This window comes from Gekko japonicus, unplaced genomic scaffold (genome assembly GCF_001447785.1).
Source record: "Gekko japonicus isolate JY-2015 unplaced genomic scaffold, Gekko_japonicus_V1.1 scaffold1628, whole genome shotgun sequence".
Taxonomy (NCBI): domain Eukaryota; kingdom Metazoa; phylum Chordata; class Lepidosauria; order Squamata; family Gekkonidae; genus Gekko; species Gekko japonicus.
The window spans coordinates 328,023-350,699 of NW_015162000.1; the positions used below are offsets into that span (position 1 = coordinate 328,023).

Genomic DNA, 22,677 nt, shown 5'->3' on the forward strand with positions numbered 1-22,677 from the left:
CCAGCCGGCCAGGAGGCCTACCGCCGCACGCCAAGCCCGGCCCATACCAGGCAGCCTCCCAGCCTGCCGCCCCCCCGATAGCGCCCCTGCCGCCCCCGGAGTACTCCCTGTAACCCCGGGCCGGTCCGCGACGTCGCCAGCCGATCCGCGCCGCGATGATCCCCTCCTCGCCGCTGCAGCCGCCTACGATCCCCGCTGCCGCTGCCTTCGCTGCGGCCCCCGGCCCACGACAAAGCCGGGTAGGCCCCCACAGCAAGGCAGCACCACCAGCCTCCGCCTGCTCCGACCGAGCACGAGGCTGCAACAGACAAAGGGGGGGGCGTGGGCAGAGCCTTGCCTAGCCAGGCCGGCTCCGCCCCCTCCCCACGTCCCAGCCCTCTGTGCTGGGATGCGGCGTTCGCCCCGCCTTCCCCGCGGCGGCAAACTAGCCCCCCGGCCGCCATTGCCTTCGGCGGCGGCTGGGAGCTCCCTTGCCTGATTTCCCCGAATTGGCACTGATTTCCCCTTTTCTGCTGCAGACTCCTTCCATGCTGTTTTTCATGGTCCCTTATCCCTCAGGAGCAGCATTTGGTGTCTGCTATTGGAAGCGGCAGGCAGGAAAGTTCCCTTCCACTGATGGAAGATCTGGTCTGTCTCCAAAATATTGGGAATCCAGCCTGGGGAAAAAAAAAACCCAATTAAAACAATGTAATTGAAAAGTTTGGCACTTTAGAAAACACTGACCACCTTCTCCTCCCTAATCCCAACTGGTGCCATCTTGGGCTGGCCTTTATGACTTTTCTACCCTGTAGTGGGTTGGGAGCCACAATTAGACCATCTCACAAGTAGGCTGGGCCATTCACCAGTACGGCTTTCTTTTTGTTTGGTGGGTGTGGATGGGGAGATTGGGGGAAATGATGGAAAAGGAGAGTGGGGAGTCAGAGAAAAAGGACAGTGTCCTCCTCCATTTCTGACTTGGGATAAAGACGGTTCCTGGGATGGAAAAATTGAAGACTCCTGGCCTATAGGGTGCTGTGCAAGGAATTAAGGGTCAGTCCCACTAGTCTTTACATAGTGCAGCTATGTTCATGGCACGGCTGTGATTAAACCTTTCTTGTTCTCCCTTTTAGCTTTCCGTTGTAGCCTCCAGTTTCTTGGAAATATCGCAACAGGAAATGTAGACTCCCAACAGTCGATCTGGAAGCTTGCATTTCCTTCTTTTTTCTTGTAAGTATTAACAGAAAGTTTTCTCTTTCCCCATCCGTAGTCTAATAGTATGGAAGTTATATGTTAGCCTTCAGTAACAATACTTGCCAGCCAGGCCTATAATGTGAGCCAGTTTGGTGTAGTGGTTAAGTGCACGGACTCTAATCTGGGAGAACTGGGTTTGATTCCCCACTCCTCCACTTGCACCTGGCTGGATGACCTTGGGCAAGCCGTAGTTCTGATAAGAGCTGTTCTTGAAATAGAGCAGTTTCTGTCAAGAGGTCTCTCAGCCCCACCTACCTTACAGGGTGTCTTGTTGTGGGGATGGGAAGGGAAAGGAGTTTGTAAGCCGCTCTGAGACTCCTCTGGGTAGTGAAGGGCGGGGTATAAATCTAGTCTCTTCTTTGTCTCTTCTTCTAATGACTTGGCAATAGTAGCGCTTGGACCTATCCTATGGCTTTACGTATTCATGTCGAGGCATGAACCATCTTCTTGTTTTAAACTTCATTTGAAGATGGATTGAGCTCTCAGAGCACCGATTACAAGGTCGCATTATGGATTATATGTTTAAAATATTCTAAAACCATGTAGGTTGTACAGTTTATAGAAAGACTGTACTCTCCCCTTCCCCCCTTCCCAAAACACATATGTTAGAAGTGGGGTTGCCCACTGACCTTAAGAAAAAATGTTCTGCCCCTTTAATAGAGGCTTGATGCGCAGAAATGGACAGCTGATGCTTATCAGGGCAGGGAGGCAAATAATATCACTTGGTAAATAACATCCCATTAAGCCTCTGAATAGCCCAGGTTAGCCCGATCTCATCAGAACTTGGAAGCTAGGCAGGGTCAGTATTTGGATGGGAGACTTCAGTACCAGGGTCATGAGGGGATGCAGCTTGTCCGTCTTGTGATGCATTACTCTAGGGTGGCATCCGACCTATACCTCTGTTCTCATCCCTTTGCATGTTTTATGCCTCCTCCAATCACTGGCAAACTGGGTAACTGGTTGTCAGTCTGTGCTGCTCCAGCACTGCAGGCCACCTTACTCACCGAGAGCAGAGAGGGAGGAGCCATCTGTGCCTCATCTGGACTGCAAAGTGACCATTGGTTGAATGGACAGTGGCCTAGCTGTGTGCTACTTACTACTCCCCCTGCCCACAGACTGACTGCAGGTCTTCTCATGGCATAAGGGTAGAGGAGGAGTTGGAAAGTAAGGTAGATGGATAGCCGTAATTAGTTTCATGCAAATATTTGAGCCCATTATCACAGAATCTGTTGATGGACGGCCGGCTGGACTCCACCCCAGATACTCTGGACAGGGCATTAGGAACTGTGACTGGATGGTTACAGCAGAGCCGGCTGAGATTAAATTAAATGAAGACGGAGGTCCGGTAACTGGGTCGTGGAGGCTTGTGATTGGGAATAGGGCTCCCAACACTTGGCAGGGCTCTGTTGATGCCAGTGCCGAGGGTGAAGAGCCTTGGGGTGATCCTGGATGCCCCACTTTCGATGGAGACCCAGGTCACCACTGTCACCAGGTTGGCCTTTTATCACCTTTGGCTGATCACGCAACTGGTCTCCTATCTCACCTCCTGGGAGTTAGTCACAGGGGTCCATGCAATGGAACTCACTCTACGCGGGGCTGCCCTTGAACCTGACCCGGAAACTGTGCATAATGCAGCAGTGTGCCTGCTGACAGCGACATCTGTGTGGGTGCACATTCAGCCAGTGCTACGCCAACTGCACTGGCTGTGAATTGAGTACGGGATCCAGTTCAGTGTTATGGTATTGACCTTTAAAGCTCTATGCAGCCTGGGACCAGCATACCTACGGGACAGTCTCTCCCTGTATGTGCCCTGGAGAGCGTTGTGCTCTGCAGATCAGAATCTACTGGTAATCCCTGGCCCAAAAGATGTCCACTTAGCCTTGACCAGGGCCAGGGCTTTTCTGCCCTGGCCCCAACCTGGTGGAACACACTCCCATGTGAGATCAGGGCCCTGCGGGACATATTACAGTTCTACAAGGCCTGTAAAATGGAGCTGTTCTGCCAGGCCTTTGGCTGAGACGGCAGATGTTCAACCATCTCGGTTTCCCCTTCCCACAGTAATTTATTATCTAACATCCTGCAGGAGGCACTATGGACTGCCCTGGAGTTTTTGTCTTGTTTTGCTGCCATCTTGCTCTGACTGTTTTAAATCTGCCAGTGCCGAGAGCGAAGAGCCTTGGTGTGATCAACCAGGGAGGATTGTGAGGCACTCCAAAGGGATCTGCCGAGGATGGGCGAGTGGGCGTCAGCGTGGCAAATGGGGTTCAATGTGGCCAAGTGCAAAGTGATGCACATTGGAGCAAAAAATCCTAACTATAAATACATGTTGATGGGGTCTGAACTGGCAGAGACTGACCAAGAGAGAGATCTTGGAGTTGTAGTAGAGAACTCAATGAAAATGTCAAGACAGTGTGTGACTGCAATAAAAAAGGCCAACAATGCTGGGGATTATTAGGAAGGGAATTGAAAACAAATCAGCCAGTATCATAATGCCCCAGTATAAATCGATGGTACGTCCTCATTTGGAGTACTGTGTACAGTTCTGGTCACCACACCTCAAAAAGGATATTATAGCATTGGAAAAAGTGCAGAAAAGGGCAACTAGAATGATAAAAGGGTTGGAACACTTTCCCTATGAAGAAAGGTTAAAGTGCTTGAGGTTCTTTAGCTTGGAGAAATGACGACTGAGGGGTGACATGATTGAGGTTTATAAGATTATGCATGGGATAGAGCAGGTCGAGAAAGAAGTACTTTTCTCCCTTTCTCACAATACAAGAACTCGTGGGCACTCCATGAAATTCCTGAGCGGTTGGGTTAGAACAGATAAAAGGAAGTACTTCTTCGCCCAAAGAGTGATTAACACTTGGAATTCACTGCCACAGGAGGTGGCGGCGGCTACAAGCACGGACAGCTTCAAGAGGAAATTGAATAAACATATGGAGCAGAGATCCATCAGTGGCTATGAGGCACAAGGTATAGATAGGAAGTCACAGGCTGGGGCAGGTGATGCTCTGTATTCTTGGTGCTTGGGGGGGGGCAACAGTGGGAGGGCTTCTATTGTCCTGGCCCCACTGATGGACCTCCTGATGGCACCTGGTATTTTTGGCCACTGTGTGACAGTGTTGGACTAGATGGGCCATTGGCCTGATCCAACATTAGCTCCTCTTATGTTCTTATGCCTTTGATTATATGTTTATTCCTATTTTATTGTATATTTTATATGATGTGAGCCGCCCTGAGCCCACTTGTGGCATAGGGCGGGATATAAGCTTAAATAATTAAATAAATGTTGCTTTATTTTTTTATAATTTACAAATTGAGGGGTTAATTGAGAAAATTTCTGAAGTGAGAGAGAAGGAATACTTGGAAAACGTATTTGTTTTGATGTTTTTCACATCAAAACAGCCACTAAAGCAAACCTCTAAACAAAACTCGTTTTTTAAAAAAAGGAATTGCTTAAATCATCAAGATGAGAAGATTGTCGAATATTGCTGTATGATTCTTTTCACTTGCCTTAACCCTGAGAGAACAAGAGTGCTACAAGAAGAAGACAATTTGATCATTGCTCTCACAGTTCTTCACACCTGCAGAAGGTACCCGGAATCAGAATGGGTGTATGTATTTATTTAATTTATTTTTTTCAAAATGTTTTGCAAAGATTCTTGCTGCGGTCGTCACATATTATGCTTACTCTGTATGTTGGTCTTAAGACCGTAATAATAAAACTAAACTAAACTTGCTGAGGTCTTACCCTCATCTCGCCAGATAAAGAAGCACAGTTTGATTTAGAACATTTTCTCTTACTACCTGTATTGCAAGAATTTCAGGTGAGGATGCCTCTGAGAAAGATGCAGCTCCCCATGTGCAGACATAGACCATGTCCCGTATCGCAAGATTTATGTGTTTTGGAAATCTGGGTTGCCATTTGTGAAATAAATGTTAGGTAACTCTTGCTGGGCTATCTGAGGGGTTTTGTAGATGATGCAGATTTGGAATTGATTTTAAAGTTTATTTACGGCACCAAAGCTGGTTTGGGCAGCACACTGGAAGAAAACAGCCTGTCCATCCATAAACAAATGGCTTAAAAATATCTGGTCTATAGCATTTTTTTTAGACTGAATAACTTCCAGTTTGGAATAGTCATTATATAGGCAAACACAATCCATACATAAGCTGGGGAAGAACCTTGCCCTGAAAAGCTTACAGCGCGTAGGAGATATAGGAACCCCCTTTTGTGTGGAAAAATCTTAGTGTTGCTGAGCAGATTGAGCAGCCCATGAATCAGGTGCTTGAAAGGCAACACCTAGGTAATTGAACACTTTAACTTGGTCGATCTTATGCTGATCGATCTGCCATCTATGGTTAGTGAACCTTTAGCAAAAATCTTTATTTTAGAGAAGTTGTTAGTTGTAGCATTTTTTAAAAAAGTTAATGCATCATCAGAGAGCTAAAAGGATTGGTTTACAAGAGGTTGATCTATTTATAAAGTGTTGTCATTTACAAAGTGTTGGTTATTGTTTATTGTACCCTGGAAGGAGACGTCTGATAAAAGACTTTCATTTACCTTCTGTGAACCTTTGTAACACAGTTTTATTATTTTTGTGTGTGCTCTTTGTATGTTGATTGAAAATGAAATAAAAATAGTGAACAACCATCTTGAGATGTTCAGCATCAGATTTTTAAGGATGGTAGCATCCCCTTCTATTAACCTTAAATTGGGGCTTCCAGGGAAACTGTGGACTATAAATATTTTTAATGAATAGATAAAATCATTATGAAACCAAGTATTGCTGATACTACTAAAACTAAGATCTGTCATAATAGACAGAACTAGTGTTGCCGTTTTTAAAAATCTGTTTGGTGCTCCATAATAAAGTAGTTCTTGGCAAAAATGCTTTAAGATTAGCAATCAGAGTAGAAATTTTAACTGAGCCAATGCATGTCCTGTTTGAATATAGATGGACAGTTAAAGACCATCGGAGTTTAATTTCCTGTCTTCTACCAGCAGCAGTTATCATAATAGCTTCCAAAAGTGGTGTTCTAATGCACAGTCCAGAAGGATTTGTTACACTGTTATATTGACTTTGGAAAGTAGCAGAACAGTCCAAAATCATTGAGATTATGCCATTAAGGAAAGTATAAAATGAATTGAAGGCTTTTTACAAGCACCATTACCCTTCATAAATCTTTGTAAGCTAATGTTTAATTTTAATGTTTACAAATCCTATGTTTCTATATCTGACAGTTCTTCTGTTAAGACTTCATGGGCATAGAAGGGTGCCACTCTGTTTAGGACCATATCATTAGTCTCTGTAATTTAAAAAGTCAGAATAATTTTTGAAAAGTGTGACCCCTAACTCCCTTCCCCCCATTTTGGTAAACTAGGTTGTTCTGGCATGAACATGATTTCCTCCTGTAGATAATGGCTGTAAATTCATTACATACTGTGAGATTCCTCCCCTCCTATTGTTGAAAGTTTACAGGATCCGTGTTGTTACAAGATTGAATCTGTGTGACCCTGTTTGAGATCTGAGTTGTAGATCTGTCATCTGGGTTGACAGTGGGTTTCTGATAATAGAGTAGGATTTGGTCTTGCTCCTGGTGGCTGTTTTGCTGTCATGAAGGATAGTTTTGTAGCAAGACATACTTTTTAAAATAAGTCTTTTGCAAGGATGAGAAGGTTTTTTCCCTTCTCTCAATAAAAAGCCTTCTGTGTCAGAGGCAATAGGGCTGAACTCAAGGCGCATGCTTCAGTTTTCAGCACTGAAATGTGTGAAATTCCAAATAAGGTAACAGAGTGTGGATCGATAGAGCTGCAAAACAGAGCAAAGGACAGATGGGAAGATTACTCTGCAAACCTGAAGGAAGTCTCAGATTTGCAGAAAAATCTGAGATCATAAAAAATGCATCGGGGGGATTAATACTCCTCAAAATCATAAAATTGCCTGTAGCTTTAAGAAAAAGAGTGCCTACTGAAGTCTCAGTTGCCATTTTGGAGGTTGCTAAGCAAGGCAAGCACAACAATATTGCTGAGCTTTCCAAGTCTTGGTTTCTATCAAGCAAAATCGTGTGTGTGTGGGGGGGAAGCAGAAGTGGACCTGAAGGCCAAAACAGCCCTGCAGAGGGATCTATCCCCGTCCCCTGTAATGCCCCCAATGAAGGAGAACTTGCTGGGGACAGGCCTGGTGACCACTGGAGACTCACTACCCTTGCCACATGGCTCAGTGACTGTAAAAAAAATTTACAATGCATTTTTAATCTTAACTCCAGTTCATTGATGCAGTTTAAACGAATGATCTTTCATTGTCGTCAGTTGTAGCCTAGCAGTTGCACAAGAAGTCTTTGAAAACTAATAAACTTAAAAAAAGAAGTCTTAGCTTAACACTTTACCACAGATAAAACCAATCACTTCTGTTATTTTATTTATTTATTTATTTATTTATTTATTAGACTTATATCCCACCCTTCCACATGGGCTCAGGGCGGCTAACAAGAGGGGAATGCCATACATAACAATAAAACTAATAAAACAATCAATTACATTTTACATTTAAAATCAGTGCTCATATAATATCATCTGAGGCGGGGACTCCAATACAACGTTTCAGGGGGCACTATTGTCTCTTGATCGTACTTCACTATGTCCATACTCCATTCCCAAGGCCAGTTCACGTCACCCAAATGGCAATGCAGTAGTGGTAGAGTGACAGTGGTGGCTCCTACTCAAAAGCCTGGCGGAAGAGCTCCGTCTTGCAGGCCCTGTGGAACTGCATAAGGTCCTGCAGGACCCTGATCTCCTCCGGGAGCTCGTTCCACCAGATAGGAGCCACCACCGAAAAAGCCCTGGCTCTATGCGCAGCATATTTAACATCTCTAGGGGCTGGAACAACCAAAAGATGTTTTGCCCCAGACCGTAGTGCCCTTGGGGGAACATATGGGGAAAGGCGGTCCGTTAGGTAAGCTGGACCCTGGCCATGTAGGGCTTTATAGGTAAGAACCAGCACTTTGAAGCGGACCCGGTACGCTATTGGCAGCCAGTGCAGTGCCTTCAGGACAGGCTGGATGTGATCCCGCCTAGAGAGACCCATCAACAGCCTGGCTGCTGCATTCTGCACCAGCTGCAGCTTCCAAATCTGTGACAAAGGCAGCCCCATGTAGAGAGCGTTGCAGTAGTTTAACCTTGAGGTGACCGTCGCATGGATCAGCATTGAAATATGTGAAATTCCGAATAAGGCAACAGAGTGTGGATCGATAGAGCTGCACAACAGAGCAGTACAATGTGGATCCGCGTACAATGACAGTTACGCTAGCTGAAGTGGACCACAGGATACACACCAATACCTGTAAATAAGGCAAAAAAAATCTTGTTTAAGTAGAGTTAATTTTATTAAGTTAGAACAAGGGGAGATAAACAAGGGGAGATAAGGCCTGCCATTGTCTGCTGTTTCCGTCTAACCAAAGTTCAAAACCCACCACATTGCCCTTAGGAATTTGAAGCTCCCCCCGCCCCCCCCACTTTGCACAAGACTGAAATATCTAATTTGTGGAAGGCTGTAAGTCAAAAGCTACAGGTTGGGGTCCTCTGTTATTTTTGTAGTTACCTTGCTAAGAGGAATTTGAAGGTTTTAAAATATATATATATTCCTAAACTCTGTTAACTCTATAGTATGTGTCCTGTTCTCTTTCTGCTGCCCTTGTGACTACTCATAAATTAAGCATTGTTTGAAAGTGCAAATTTGATACATGGTACTATTTCTTAAAGTATCTCAGCATCTCAATTGAGTTAACCTCTTGTCTTCTGGTTGGTCAAATGATACAGATTATCTATTTCTATTTTTCTTTACCATTTACATTAAGTCATAGGTTGCCTAAACAAATCAAACAGTTAAAATGGTGGTATTTAAACTTATCCAGAAACTAAATGTAGGTTGGTTTGATCCCTTAGTAATTAGTGAACATTACACTCTCCCCTTTGAAATTCCAGTTTGAAACATTTATCTCTCTTAGCAGGTATTGGTACAGGCATCATTTAGTTAGCAGCCGGCTATTGTAAAGTCCCAATATAAATATAAACTCCAGTGCAGAGCAGCTAACTGTGCAGTTTTCTTATACCAACAGCAGTTTGTCTTTGTCCCCTTTCCCCCTTTTCAGGTTCTTGATTGTTACCAACCATTTACTGAAGTGCCCGGAGTTGGTCGAAGCAATGTATGCCAGACTGAGCAATCAAGAAAGGTAACCCCAAAAACCAATGTGGGTTTTAGCATTTAGCATTCCATATAGAGTATCCTGTTCGCATGATTTGAAAAAAAATTGTGTGGTTTCATAGTTGGCACAAAATCTCTAAATGCATGTTTCTATGTCAGTAATGGTTTTAAATTGGTTGGTTAACATTACAATTTAGCCGCAACTGGCAGGGATTTAGATAGGAGTTGCAGAATCCAGGTTGGCGCCCTTCCTCTGTAAGGAAAGGCAGAGAGAGAGAGAGAGAGAGAGAGAGAGAGAAGGCAAGGTTTCATGCTTGTGCCTCGATTTCATCAGGACGCCGCACCCTGTGGCATCGTGCGGCTCTACTTGTACTATCGTTCAGTTGGGGGGGGGGGGGGGGGGGGACAGTCCAGCGAAGCAGATCTGCACTAAATGTACTTATGCTTCTATACAGAACTGTAGCAAAGTGAGCACTTCTTATACTGCTGGGTCTTTTTAAAAGAAAAAAAACTACAAACAATGTATTGTGGAGAAAGGAACAAGGATACTAGTCTTGAAAAAGAAAAGGTCGGCTAGGTACAATAACATACAGATTTTATTTTTTAAAAAATTATTTTATTAAAAAGCTTCAACAAATAACAACAAACCAACATTTGAGCCACAGAAAGAGTAAAAAACAACAAAAACCTTAAATAACATTTTTTGATGACATAAGAATGTACAGCCATCCTAAACACTCAAGATTTTCCTATGCACCACAATCATGTAAATATACTAAGCACAATAAGGAAATATTTATAACTGCAATGAAACCTGTTCGCTATAAGAGACCCAAACAATCTCCCTCACCTGGAGATTGGACACATTTTACCTCAGAACAGCAAACTGTTTAGATTGTTAGAGGCAAAAGCCAATCAAGTCGCATATGCAAACCACCTCTGTGTTCCGAGGCAGAGGCCAGTGAGGCTGCATATGCAAATAACCTCTGTGTTCTAACTGGCTTGGGGTGGGGGGGAGAGGAACAGCAAAATGTTTAGAATGTTGGAGGCAGGACTCAGGCAAAGCAGCCAGTGGATAGGGAGACCCTCTGAATGACAGATCAGAGAGCGAACTGATTTTGGAACATGTGTAATGTTCTAAAGAAGTGCCTCCACCATTCGGCCTTTATTTATAAGGGAGATTTTCGCTAAACATACGGGTTTTGTGAGTGTTACTGTGTTTCCAGCTAATATGTTGAGGTCCATCGCAGCCATAGCGTTTAGTTGTGGATAGGACTAACCATGGTGTGTTGCTGTAGTAGTCCTGACTAAGGTACTGAGCCTACAGTGCAATCATCGTATGGCTTGCTGAGCCATGTCCTGCCTTGTGCAGGTTGCGTATAGGGAGTCAACAGTGAGGCTTGTGTGCCCCTTTGGAATTCACTAAGAGATGCTGCATGGGTGAGGAAACTGCCTAAACCAGGGGTCCCCAACCTTTTGAGCCTGCAGGCACATTTGGAATTCTGACATGGCCTGGTGGGCCCAGCCACAAAATGGCTGCTGCAGGAGGCAGAGCCAGCCACAAAATGATGGCCACAGCTTAACTTCAGTAACACAGTGCAGATGCTTGTGCTGTGCTGGCAGCTACTGCCAAAGCAACGTTTAAAAAAAATCTGCACCGCCAGTCAGCAGCCATGCTGCCCAAAGGCCCTACCTGGCCCCACCCACTTCCTAGAAACACGGGTGGGTGCCAAAAAGGGTGGGTGCCATGGCACTCACTCACGGGTACCATGTTGGAGACCCCTGGCCCTAAACTAAGCTATCTCCAGTGAAGGTTAGGACTTAGCCGCGATTTGCAAACTTATTTAAAACCATGTTTCCACAGTTGGGTGCAAGCCCAGTTCTGAACTGTCATGAGATGTTACACAAGCAAACAATCAGTACTTGTTATGCCTGCTCAAGGTCTTACTGTTCCAACTTTAAGAAGGATACACACAACACCATGAAAAGTACTAGCAGACCAGGATACTGTGTTTGGGAATGTTCCAAAGGCATATGACAGAGTTTTACTTTTGAAACTATACAATCCGTAGACTCTTTCTGTGGGAAGTTATCAAGGTTAAAAAAAATTGGGTATCATGCCAGTAAATTGTACTGATGAAGATCTGTTGACCCCGAACATTGCTTTAGAAGCTAGACCAATTGGAGACTCATTGTCTTGTCCTGAGGCAGTAAAGGGATACCTTTCACCTCAAGGGCAGCATCCTTACAGTGACCGAGTTGTGGGGTGGATGAGAACAGAGGCGGTCTCAAGGGGGTGAAAGAGCAAAAAGAGGCAAGTGCTGCTGTTACAGTAAGCTGCATCTTGCAGACTTTTCTTGTAGAAGAAATTGCAGTGGTTTCCTTCATTAAAGAATTGGCCGTTTTCTAACTAATTTTGCAGAATTGGCAGTTTTCTAACTACAGCCAGTTTGGTGTAGTGGCTAAGTGTGCGGACTCTAATCTGGGAGAACTCGGTTTTATTCCCCACTCTTCCACTTGCACCTGGCTGGATGACCTTGGGCAAGCCGTAGTTCTGACAAGTGCTGTCCTTGAAAAAGAGCCGTTTCTGTCAGAGCTCTCTCAGGCCCACCTGCCTCAAAGGGTGTCTGTTGTGGGGAGGGGAAGGGAAAGGAGTTTGTAAGACGCTCGGAGACTCCTTCGGGTAGTGAAGGGCGGGGTATAAATCCAATCTCCTCCTCCTCCTCCTCTTCTTCTTCTTATTATTATTACCTTATGAAGGTTGGATACCATCAATATTTGCAGCTGTCGAGATCTCAGCTGTCATCCCAACACTCCTTATGGCATATGGGTGTAGATGATGGCAACGACTGCCTCAATACCACAACCTGTTTGTTTTTGAAACTTGTCCCAAGGCCAAAGGCTCATCCAGGATTGTGATGATGCATGTTGAATTGTTCCAAAGAATTGCTGTTTGTATGTTAACGGGACATAATTAATATAGTGATATCTTACAGCACGTTTTAGTGGATTTGGGGACAGAACTAGCGTTCCCTTTAAGCTGAGTCAGTGTGAGCTAGCTCACAGTTTTTTAGCCTCCGGCTCACACATTTTTGCCTTAGCTCAGGAAGGCTGGCTCCAGAGCAAACTAATTTATGCAGTAGCCAACTTGCTCACTCACAACTTTAATGCCGGTAGCTCACAAAGTAGCTTAGAGGGAGCATTGGCCAGAACCATTTGAAATGCTAGGCCTTGATTTATTTTCTGGTCTTCTGAGAATAAGAATTACCAGGAAGAGGTTTGAGACCTGTATTACTAGGGTTTGTCCCTTTTTAAATTTGAAATTTACCACTGGGATTTTAAAGGTTAGATGTACGGGTTTCTTGTCTATTACCTGGGGATGTTGTTTTTGCACAGTGTGTTCTATTTGTGTCCCTGATTATTTACAGAAAACACACATCTCTCCTTCCCATAGTTTTAACTTGTTTGGGAAAATAAATATGTACATGAAATGCAAATTTGCCATTACTTAAATGTCAAACCTCATACTTGAATTACAGATATCCTGTTGGCAGGAAGTTCTGAGAAGGTCCTGAGTGTTCTCCATAAAGAGAGGTTTATAAGTGCCAAAAGAATTACAGAAGAACCTGACTGCATTTTAATCAGGAGTATTGGAATGATGTACTAGAAATGTGGTGTACAAAAGCTTGATAGTTTAAAATCCAACTGTAAAAAAAGAATGTCAATTTATTAACAAAGCAATCAAAGCGAACTTTAATCAGGAATCCATACTTAAATTGTCTTGTTTTAAGCTTCACAGTGGGTAAATTAATGGTTGATTGTAGGCAAGCCTTTTTTATTATTTTTATAGTGTCCATTATATTATCTGTATAAATTAGGGATGCCATATTTTGAAACACAAAAAAGAGGCCATATTTCCCAACTTATTACTTCAAACAAGTGATCATTATGACAAATCTCATTTTTAATACCCCTATTATTTAAGTTATGATAATTGCTACTAACTAGGAATATTCCTTTTGGGGGGGGGCGTAGGGGATTTTTAAAAAATTTGCATTTTTTAAAAACTGCAACGAAATTTAGGAAGGGATCTACAAACTATGGGAGAAAGTAAAGAAAACCCACTAAAACCCCAAGAGATGGTGATCATACATAATGTTTGTAAAATTAGCTTCTTGCTTAAAGTTCAATTAGAGTTCATTGGATGTGGTCAACCTTGTTCTTCATACAAAAGCTGTAAGCTATAACTCCTGCGCATCTGCCTAAATAAATAGCAATTTAAGAAATGGTTAATAATCATTTTAAATAATTCCAGACACAATAACAACTCAATACCTATCCTTTTTGTTTCTCAACTGTTAGCTTGTTTTTGGGGCTGCCGCCCCAAGTTCTGAATCTGAGCCCTCGTCAGAATATACCAGTACTCCCTCTTCATCACTTTCCTTGGTGCTGTCATCTTTCTTTTTATCTTCTTCTCTTGCTGGTTGATTTTGTTGCTGCAAAAACTCAAAAGCCTTTTCAACAGAGTCAATTTTTTCTTTCTTAACTATGAATATTCCTAACCTTCCAACCCCAAACCAGGAAATTTTCATGAGGTTTTTTTTAAAAGAGCCCAAAATAGGGCACATGCCAATATATAAAACAGGTTAAAAACAACATAAAAACAGTCATTTACAATATTATAAAGTGCTCTAGATGTTTCAAATCAGTCTTCAATAAAAAGATGGCATCTTGAAGATGGTACTCCCAGTTCAGTGGTGTCAGCTCCACGCAGCGCTGTCGTTCACTCCTCACAGGGCCAGTTGGCAATGGTGGTAAAAGTAGTGGTGGCTCCTACTCAAAAGCCTGGTGGAAGAGTTCCATCTTGCAGGCCCTGCAGAACTGCTCAAGGTCCCACAGGGCCCGGATTTCCTCCGAGAGCTCATTCCACCAGGTAGGAGCCGCCACCGAAAAGGCCCTGGCCCTGGTTGCAGCAAACCTGGCCTCCTTGGGGCCTGAGATCACCAGGAGATGTTGCGTATTTGTATTTAATAGTCCAGTTAATTGTTTATAACTTGATATATTTTGTTATTAGCTGTTGTCGAAATGTTAAGTTTTATGCTTTGTATTTGTGCTGTTTCTTAATAAAATTTTAAAAAATGAAAAAGCCAATCTGAAAGCATCTACTGCCCCTGCCTTTGCTCAGGCTTCCCCCAAAGTCCCCTGGAATAACTTTGAAGCCTAGCCAGACAGGTAGGAGCCCTCCTGACCTCTTCTGAGAGGCTGTTCCAGAGGCAGAGGGCAGCCACTGCAAATGTATTTATAATTTAAAATAGCTGTATGCCCACTTTGCTCCCAGGATCCAAGGGAGGGAACAACAGTATAAAAAATAGCCCAAAGCAATTTAATAAAACATTAAATCGAAGCAACAGATGAAAAGGTTGAGCCCCAGTCTATTGCTGGGCGTGCCTTAGACAAGGACTGTCTGACAGTAAACCTTCCTGAGAAGAACAAAGCTGCTGCCCTGGAGAGGCCATCATTCAAAAAGGTGGGCCTAGGTCATAAAGGACTTTAAAGGTTCACAGCAACACCTCTAATTGGATCTGGAAACTAATTGGCAGCAAGTGAAGGGCCCTCAAGATAGGAGCAACGTGGTTCCACCAGCTTGCCCCCCCCCGATAATAATTGTGCTCCCACTGTATTCCGCAAGTGGAGCCCTTTATAGAAAATGTTACATTAACTTAGCCTCAGGGTTACCAAAGCATGTATTAACATGTCCAGATCAGATATCTGCAAATAGAGGGCCAGCTTCTAACTAGATGTAGATGGAAAAAGCATTTTTCACTGTGATGGATGCCTCCTTCTCCAACAGGAGAATATGCTAGGAACTCTCAGAGGTTTCATAGTAGCTGTACTGGCTCCCTAGCTGAACTGTGGTAGCTTTAATACAGTTATTTATTTTATGATATTTAAATATTGCTTTTCAGTACAAGAGTTCTCAAACTGATTTGCATATATAAATTCTTTCCCCCAAAAATGTATATTTAATATTTCTGCCACAGTGAGACATTGGAGTTGGCTTTAAATGGTTTAAAAAGGTTAATTGGTTTTTACAGATTTTGGTTTTTCTGTTCATGTGGATCCACCATTATCCTGAACCCCATCATTGTAAATAAGAAATGCCATTTCTTTTTCATTCCAGGACTATGTTGTTAGGGTTGGTATTATCAGAAATAAGTGACAAGAATTCAGCTGTTTGCAAGGGAACAGACACGTTTCTTGCAAGCTGTTTCCAGGAAAAATGTCAGTCTGTGCTCAAATTGGCTTCTGCCACAAATAATGAAGATGAGGTAAGATTTCTAAGCACTAGAATCTGATGTTGTACCCTTGATTAACTCTTACTTGATCTGGAGCACTGATTCCCAACCTGTGGGTCTGGACCCAAAAATGGATTGTGGGCAAGGCCGGTAGCCAAGAATTTCTGGTTTGTGGGGAAGTTTTTTTTCGGGTGGGGCTGAAGTTCTCAGTGCAGAAAGAAAAGCCATTTAGCCAATAGAAAGCTGGTCCCAGGATAGATCTCTAAATTGCAGGGTGTCAACCACTTTAGATGAGAGTTCTCAGCTGCTGCAAGTTAATCACTTCTGCCAGCCTAAGCAACAATTCTGATAACAAGCCGGCAGCTGGGGGTGATGACTTCTATAGTCAAGAAAGCTAACCCTTAGGCAGAAAAACTCTCTTAAAGGAGACCAGTTTTTTGACAGAGAGTTTGAAGGCATTCTAGAGGTCACCTACTCCAACCCCCCTTGCTCAGTGTGGGAATTAGTCAACTACAGCACCCGACTCTGCTTAAAGGAGTGCACGCCTTTAAAGAAATGTTTTTAAATGATTGAAAAAAGCATTTACAGGAGAAATTCTTGTGGGGCAGAGCCCCCAAAAGTCCCACTGCAGCTACAGGCCTCGTTGCCGACCAGCCCTCCCTAATGGCTAATCCTGCCCTTTGCTTCATTTTTTCTCTTCTATCCTCCTTGTCAGCATCCCACATTCCCGTCCCCCCACCTTCCTTTGTGATAATGACTGGGGGAAATCTGTCTGTTAACCAGTAACTTTACAGAAGTAGCTGGAGCGAGGGGGAAATGGAATGCCACTAGTTTATGGCAGCTGCACCCTTTGTACAATGTTTTAGGGTTTCTCAGCATCATCTGGTTGGCTGCTGTAGAAAATGCACTGCTGGACTAAATAGGCAACAAAGACATAGTTTACTTTGGGTGCCAAACCTAGGGTGGGTGACTACCAAGTAAAATATGTACTTGCGGTTCACCATACAGAAATGGTTGGGAACTACTGATCTAGACCTCTAATGTTCCATTTACACTTGTAGGTTTCATGTATATAAGTTTCCAATTCATCTTAATGGGTAGATCTATTCCATGCATAGCCAGCAGTCTGTCCTGAGTGCCTTTAGAGCAGGGATGTCAAACATAAGGCCCGGGGGCCGGAACCGGTCTGTTCAGGGCTCTTATGCGGCCTGCAAGCAAGCAGTGCAAGGGAGAAAACAGGAGAATGCTCGAGAGGAGTGGGCAGAGCCCCTCCAATTGTGGCTTCAGCATGGCGGAACAACCTCGTCTGCAGCAGTCAAGCATGGAATCATCTGCCCAGTGCTGCACCACTGGCTCTCCAGTCTGCCCATATGTGTTTTCCTTTGCACACACACCCCAGCCCATGGGACACTGCAGTGAGCATGCAACAACTTGGAGCTTACCAGCTTCTGTCCTTTATACAGCGTATATTTCTGGGACCTGGCATTATGTTTGATGACATACATGGCCTGGCCCAACAAAGTGACATTGATGTCAGATCTGGCCCTTGTAACAAATGAGTTTGACACCTCTGCTTTAGAGAGTACAGTAACAGAAAACCACTTTAAAAAAAAAAAAAAAAAAGCATGTCTCTCTGTTCTTTCTGCCCTGAAATGAATAAAGATTCCCACTGGGCGAAGGAATTTGGTGCATGATCTCATTGGCCTATGTGAGGGAAAGGCACCCGAACATTTGGGCTGGTGTTCTGTAGAGATGCTCGAAGCACCGTGCGTTCCTATAACAGTTTGTACCATTGCTACAAAGCCCTGTTTTGTTCATGGTGCTAAGCACTTGGGGCGATCACATGATATCTCCATTGATTAACTGTACTTCTTCAGGTTGCAAATGAGGGGCAGCCTTGGAATTGTAGGGCTGATGCCCAAGTCTTAAAGCTTAACTGGTTGGTGGAGTGGCTTTTTGGCCCCAAAGCAATTATTAACTGGGTGGGGAAAGGTATAACTTATTCTCTGTGAAGAGTGATGTTAGTTCAGCCGCTGTTGTATTTCAGTTTGTTTGTTTTTTGCAGATCTCTTTTCTTCAGCTGGTGACTTCTGGTTGGCACATATCAGTCTGATTGGAGATAGGCAATGCCAAGAAATGGTCACCCAGTTGAATAAATAATATGCAAATGTGAATCTTTGCCTGACCATAAATACTGTTTATAATCCCAAATGAATAATAATTGAAGTTTAATGTAAAATACCATAGCTAGGTTGTCTAGCCACAGAATCTTATACTAATTCTGTGGTTAACAGGCTGGGTGTTAGAAATGGTATTTTTATCTCTGGATTTTTTGAAGCAGAGCAAAACATAAGAGAAATAACTGGGTTAGCAATTTTCTATAGTTTTATTATTACCTGTTTTTTGTTCTCAATTTATTATTCTGGCTTGGATAGGGTTCTTGCAGTGTACCTGTGAATATGCTGCAAGGGCTGTGTTACAGAAATTCAACTTATGAGAATGAGAAGCCTGTGTGCTTAAAAAAATAAATTCTGTGCCAAGGTCATCCAAGGTCATTTTCAGCTTGAAAGTGAAAGCTGCACTTGTGAAACTTCTGTTCTGTGCCTGGTGAAGCATACTGCACTTTTCAGAGCTCCTGCATAAATGCAGGTGAGATATAGCTCCAGGCATCATTCATGGGGGTGGACAGGTTTTACAGTGTGCTAGAAAATTTGGAATCTGGAGCTTTCAATAGCATTTTGTGTTTTGGGGACGAAAAAAACCTTTGTGCTTAGTGATGGCACAAAAATTTGAAAGGGGGCTTGTATCAGCAAACCTACAAGTCTCCCCACCATTGCTGAACCCAGCTGCTTGGCTCACACCGTAATTACTTTAAACCAGGAGCGTAAGCAGCCCTGGGCAACTGCAGCTTCCATTGCCCCTGTCATCCATTATGAAGACCCAGGAATTCCGGGGGGGGGGGGGGGGGGGGGGCGTGGCGTCACGCGACCGCAAATGGATGCCTGAAAACGCAGCTCCTCCGACAATCTCCCCCAGCAAGCAAATAGCCTCCAAAAGCAGCGAGTTTCTATACCGGGCATGGGCAAACTCACCAAACATTCTGGAGCAATGCCTAAAGTTAAAACAAGGTCGGTTTCAACCTTTTTTTCGCCCCAAAGTGAGTCCTCTTCCTCTAACCCTAAAAACGTGGCGAAATCCAAAATGGCCGACGGGACTGAAGCTCCCAATACAAAGGGAATAGCAATCACAAGGGAAGAGTTCTTTGATACACTCCAAAACCTGGAGAAAAATATGGCCGCAATTACTGCAGATCTGATTAAACCACTTGCAGAGCAATTTGGGAAATTTCAGAAATCATTAGACAAGGTGGCCCAGATGGCATACACTGCATTGGAAGCAGGCCTTGCTGCACAAGAAGATACCAAATTCCTCTTAAAAAGAGAGGAATGGGCCACGGAAAAGCTAATTGCTATGGACAACCAATTCCGAGCCCATAACCTCAAAATTAGAAACTTCCCTGAAAAAGTGGAGGAAAATACAGAACTCCCGATCTTCATTGCTTCTCGCAACGGCTATGCAAACAGAACCAGGGATTGCACCATTGCTCGACTATGCATATAGAATGGGGCCTCTCATAAAACGCCAACCCAGAGCCTGGCCACGAGACATTATAGTAAGATTTACCAGCCTACGTACTAAACAAGCTGTAATGGCACTGGCAAGGCAGAATGGCTTTATCAAATACAAGGAAAGCAAAATCCTGGTGATGCAAGATTTATCACAAGAAACACTACTTAAAAGGCGCTTGCTAAAACCTATCGCTACAACTATGACAAAAGCTCAAATAAAATATAAATGGGTCTCCTACTGCAAGTTGCAAGTAGTACACCAGGATCATGTCCTAAATGCTTCAGATTTGGACTCAGGACTTATATTATTAAAGGCTTTGTGACTAGAACTTCCAGATGTAGACTTCCAGGAGGAAGAACAACAAAGAAAGCCTTACAATACCTTCAGCTGGCAGAGACCTAGAAGACGTCGTACAAATTGAATGAACCAGCTCAATACACCCTCTGTATTTTTTGTTTGGGAGAGTCTCACAGACTTGACTCGTGCCAGCACTGTGCAAGATTTTCAAATCAAACACGAAAAAACCGAGCAGCGCGCCTTAAAGTCATGCTACTAGAATCGGCTCTAACTCCTTCCACAATGATAGACTCTGAGAGACCTTTGACCTTGACGGCTCCGGTATCGAGGCCTGCCTCTGACATCGTCCAACTGGCGCCGAAGCCTCCGGCATCGAAGGCGCAATCCTCCGCCTCAACACCGGTGAAGAAGAGACCCAAGGCAAGTAAGGAGAAGTCCGCAAAAAAGGGTTCCACTAAGCCCCTCAAAGCGGCGAAGAAGGTGAAAGTAGCGGCGTCCGCACTGGCTGATGCCCCTATAGTGCCCCACGCTCCATCGATATTGGAGACCCACGCTTCTCCGCCGATATCTACAATTCAAATTTTGGACTCTCCTATTCAACAACTGGAGCGTCCTTACTCCGACATCGAGAATGTGAAACTCTAAGTCACCCCACGGGTGCAGAGATTTCCCTCTCTCCTTCTCCATCGTCAACATCGACGGTTTCGGAAGCTCCCAACGTCGATACCGGTCAGAACCAACATATTCCTTCTAGCAGGCAGCGTCAACCTCCACGTCTGCATGGTGATACCGTCGATATCGATGAGCAGGTTTTTAGAGACCGTTCACAAAAACGGCACATTCCTTTGTCTCCGAGACGTGATCAATCCAGAAGTCGATTCCCCAGAATCTTTATCTCCCCACCACCACCTATGTCGTGGGACCATCGCCGAGATACCTCTATGGCAATTAGCCTCCGTCCATGCCCTGGCTTACTCCTGCGGGCTATTCCAACTGGGATCCTTATTCGACCTACTCTGAACACAGATCAAGGTCACCCTATAAATCGAGACCTTCGACAACGCTGTCTCGGCCTCCACCTGAAGTCGCTTCTCATCACCAAATGGAAACTCTGGGTTCTTCCACTCCTCCTGTTGTTCAACCAAAAGTTTTGACTAGTCAACCGGAAGTAACTCCGATACAAATACCAGAACAGGGATGCTCTGATTCCGGAGACGACGAATCTGACTCAGAGGCTTCGGAGATCCAAACCTCCCCTGACCACAAGTCACCAAACCAAGCGGTCACAGAGGACCTCCCTATATCGCCATCCAACAATCTCACTTCTTATATAGACCTTGTCAAACGAATGGTCCATTCTCTAGGCCTCTCTGTGGTACAACAACAGCCACAGGTTACTGATCCTGTTTTTGATATTGTGCAACTAGATACCTCTTCTACCATTGCACTCCCCATGTCCGCAGTCCTCTTGCAAGCTATCAAGATTCCATGGGAAAAGCTGTCTTTAGCCCCAGTGTCAATGAGACATCTGGACCATATGTACAGAGTCCAGGAGACAGGTGCCGAAATTCGGTAGTCATAACATCCTCGTCCAAGTCTAAACAAACACACTCGGCACCCTCTGACAGGGAAAGTAGGAAATTAGACGCATTCAGGAGACGTTTCTACTCCACAGGTGCATTAGGGGTCAAAACCACTAACTACCTAGCCTGCATGAGCAGATATCTATATACTCTGTGGGAAAGATTCTCCGACCTCCTAACCCACCTCCCGGAAGACAAGCTTCAAGCGGCCAGGGTTATTCAAAAGGAAGGCATGGTCCTTGCGAAGCATCAGCTCAACACGTCCAAACATGCTTTAGATGCTTCCTCCAGAACAATGGCCTCAGCTATCGCTCTGAGGAGACACTCCTGGTTCCGCAATACCAATCTTCCTCAAGATACTAGGTCATATGTCGAAGACCTCTCTTTTAATGGCCTCGGCCTTTTTAACAGCACGACCGATAACATGCTCCAGGATATAGAGAAGAGCATAAAGGCCTCTCGCGCTCTAGGAGTGTCATCCTCCATGAGACAACAATATCGCCCTCGCACCTGGTCTAGGCCCTGGCAAAGAAGCGCCCCGAATCGTCAGTCTCCTGACAGGCAATGGAGACTGCGTACGGCTTCGGGTGGTCAAAAACCTGCCTTTCAAAAGCCTAAGTTTGGAACTGGACAACAGTCCTCCCGCACCAAACAAGCAAAGTCCTCCAAGCAGGGCTTTTGACTTCCCTCCTACCGAGTCAGCTCAAACCAGTCTGTCACCCTTCCTTCACGCCTGGCGTCATATCACCTCAGACGAATGGGTGCTGCCCATCATGACCCAAGGCTACCATATCTAATTCCACCAGAACCCCATTACTCCCATCGTCGTCTCCACACCCCCTTCCCTGCTTCTCCTAGACGAGGTGTCCGTCCTTCTTCAAAAGGGAGCCATCGAGCGGGTACCACCACACCTCCACGGGATGGGATTTTATTCCCGATACTTCACAATCCCAAAGCGGGAGGGAGGCGTTCGACCAATATTAGATCTAAGGGAGCTGAACTGTTATGTGACCTACCACCACTTCTGCATGGTGTCCTTGCAGCAGATTATGCCACTTCTCTGGAAAAATGTCTGGATGGCCACCCTCGACCTCCAAGACGCGTACTTCCACCTCACCATCCACCCCTCCCACCGCAAATACCTACGCTTTGCAATTGGTCAACAGCATTACCAATATGCAGCCCTACCATTCGGCCTTTCAAGCGCCCCAAGAGTCTTCACAAAGACTATGATTGTGGTGGCGGCCTTCCTCCGTCTCAAGGGCATCTCCATCTACCCGTACATCGACGATTGGCTCTTTGTAGCATCCTCCAAGGACACTCTGGTCTCAAACATCAACGAGACAATGGGACTCTTGGAAAACCTGGGCCTGCAAGTCAATCTGCAAAAGTCTCAACTTCAACTGGTCCAGAAAATACAGTACATCGGTGCTCTAC

The 22,677-nt window shown here is 44.5% G+C and overlaps 1 protein-coding gene across 1 annotated transcript in view; it reads left to right on the forward strand.

Annotated features, from left to right (window-relative positions):
* The window catches only part of ATXN10 (ataxin 10), a 103,382-nt gene that overhangs the window by 37,925 nt on the left and 42,780 nt on the right, over window positions 1-22,677 (forward strand). The window contains exons 4-7 of the mRNA XM_015405450.1: window positions 1,110-1,206; window positions 4,680-4,844; window positions 9,382-9,462; window positions 15,616-15,763. Of these exons, the coding sequence (XP_015260936.1) occupies window positions 1,110-1,206; window positions 4,680-4,844; window positions 9,382-9,462; window positions 15,616-15,763 (491 nt within the window). The remainder of the gene's footprint in view (window positions 1-1,109; window positions 1,207-4,679; window positions 4,845-9,381; window positions 9,463-15,615; window positions 15,764-22,677) is intronic.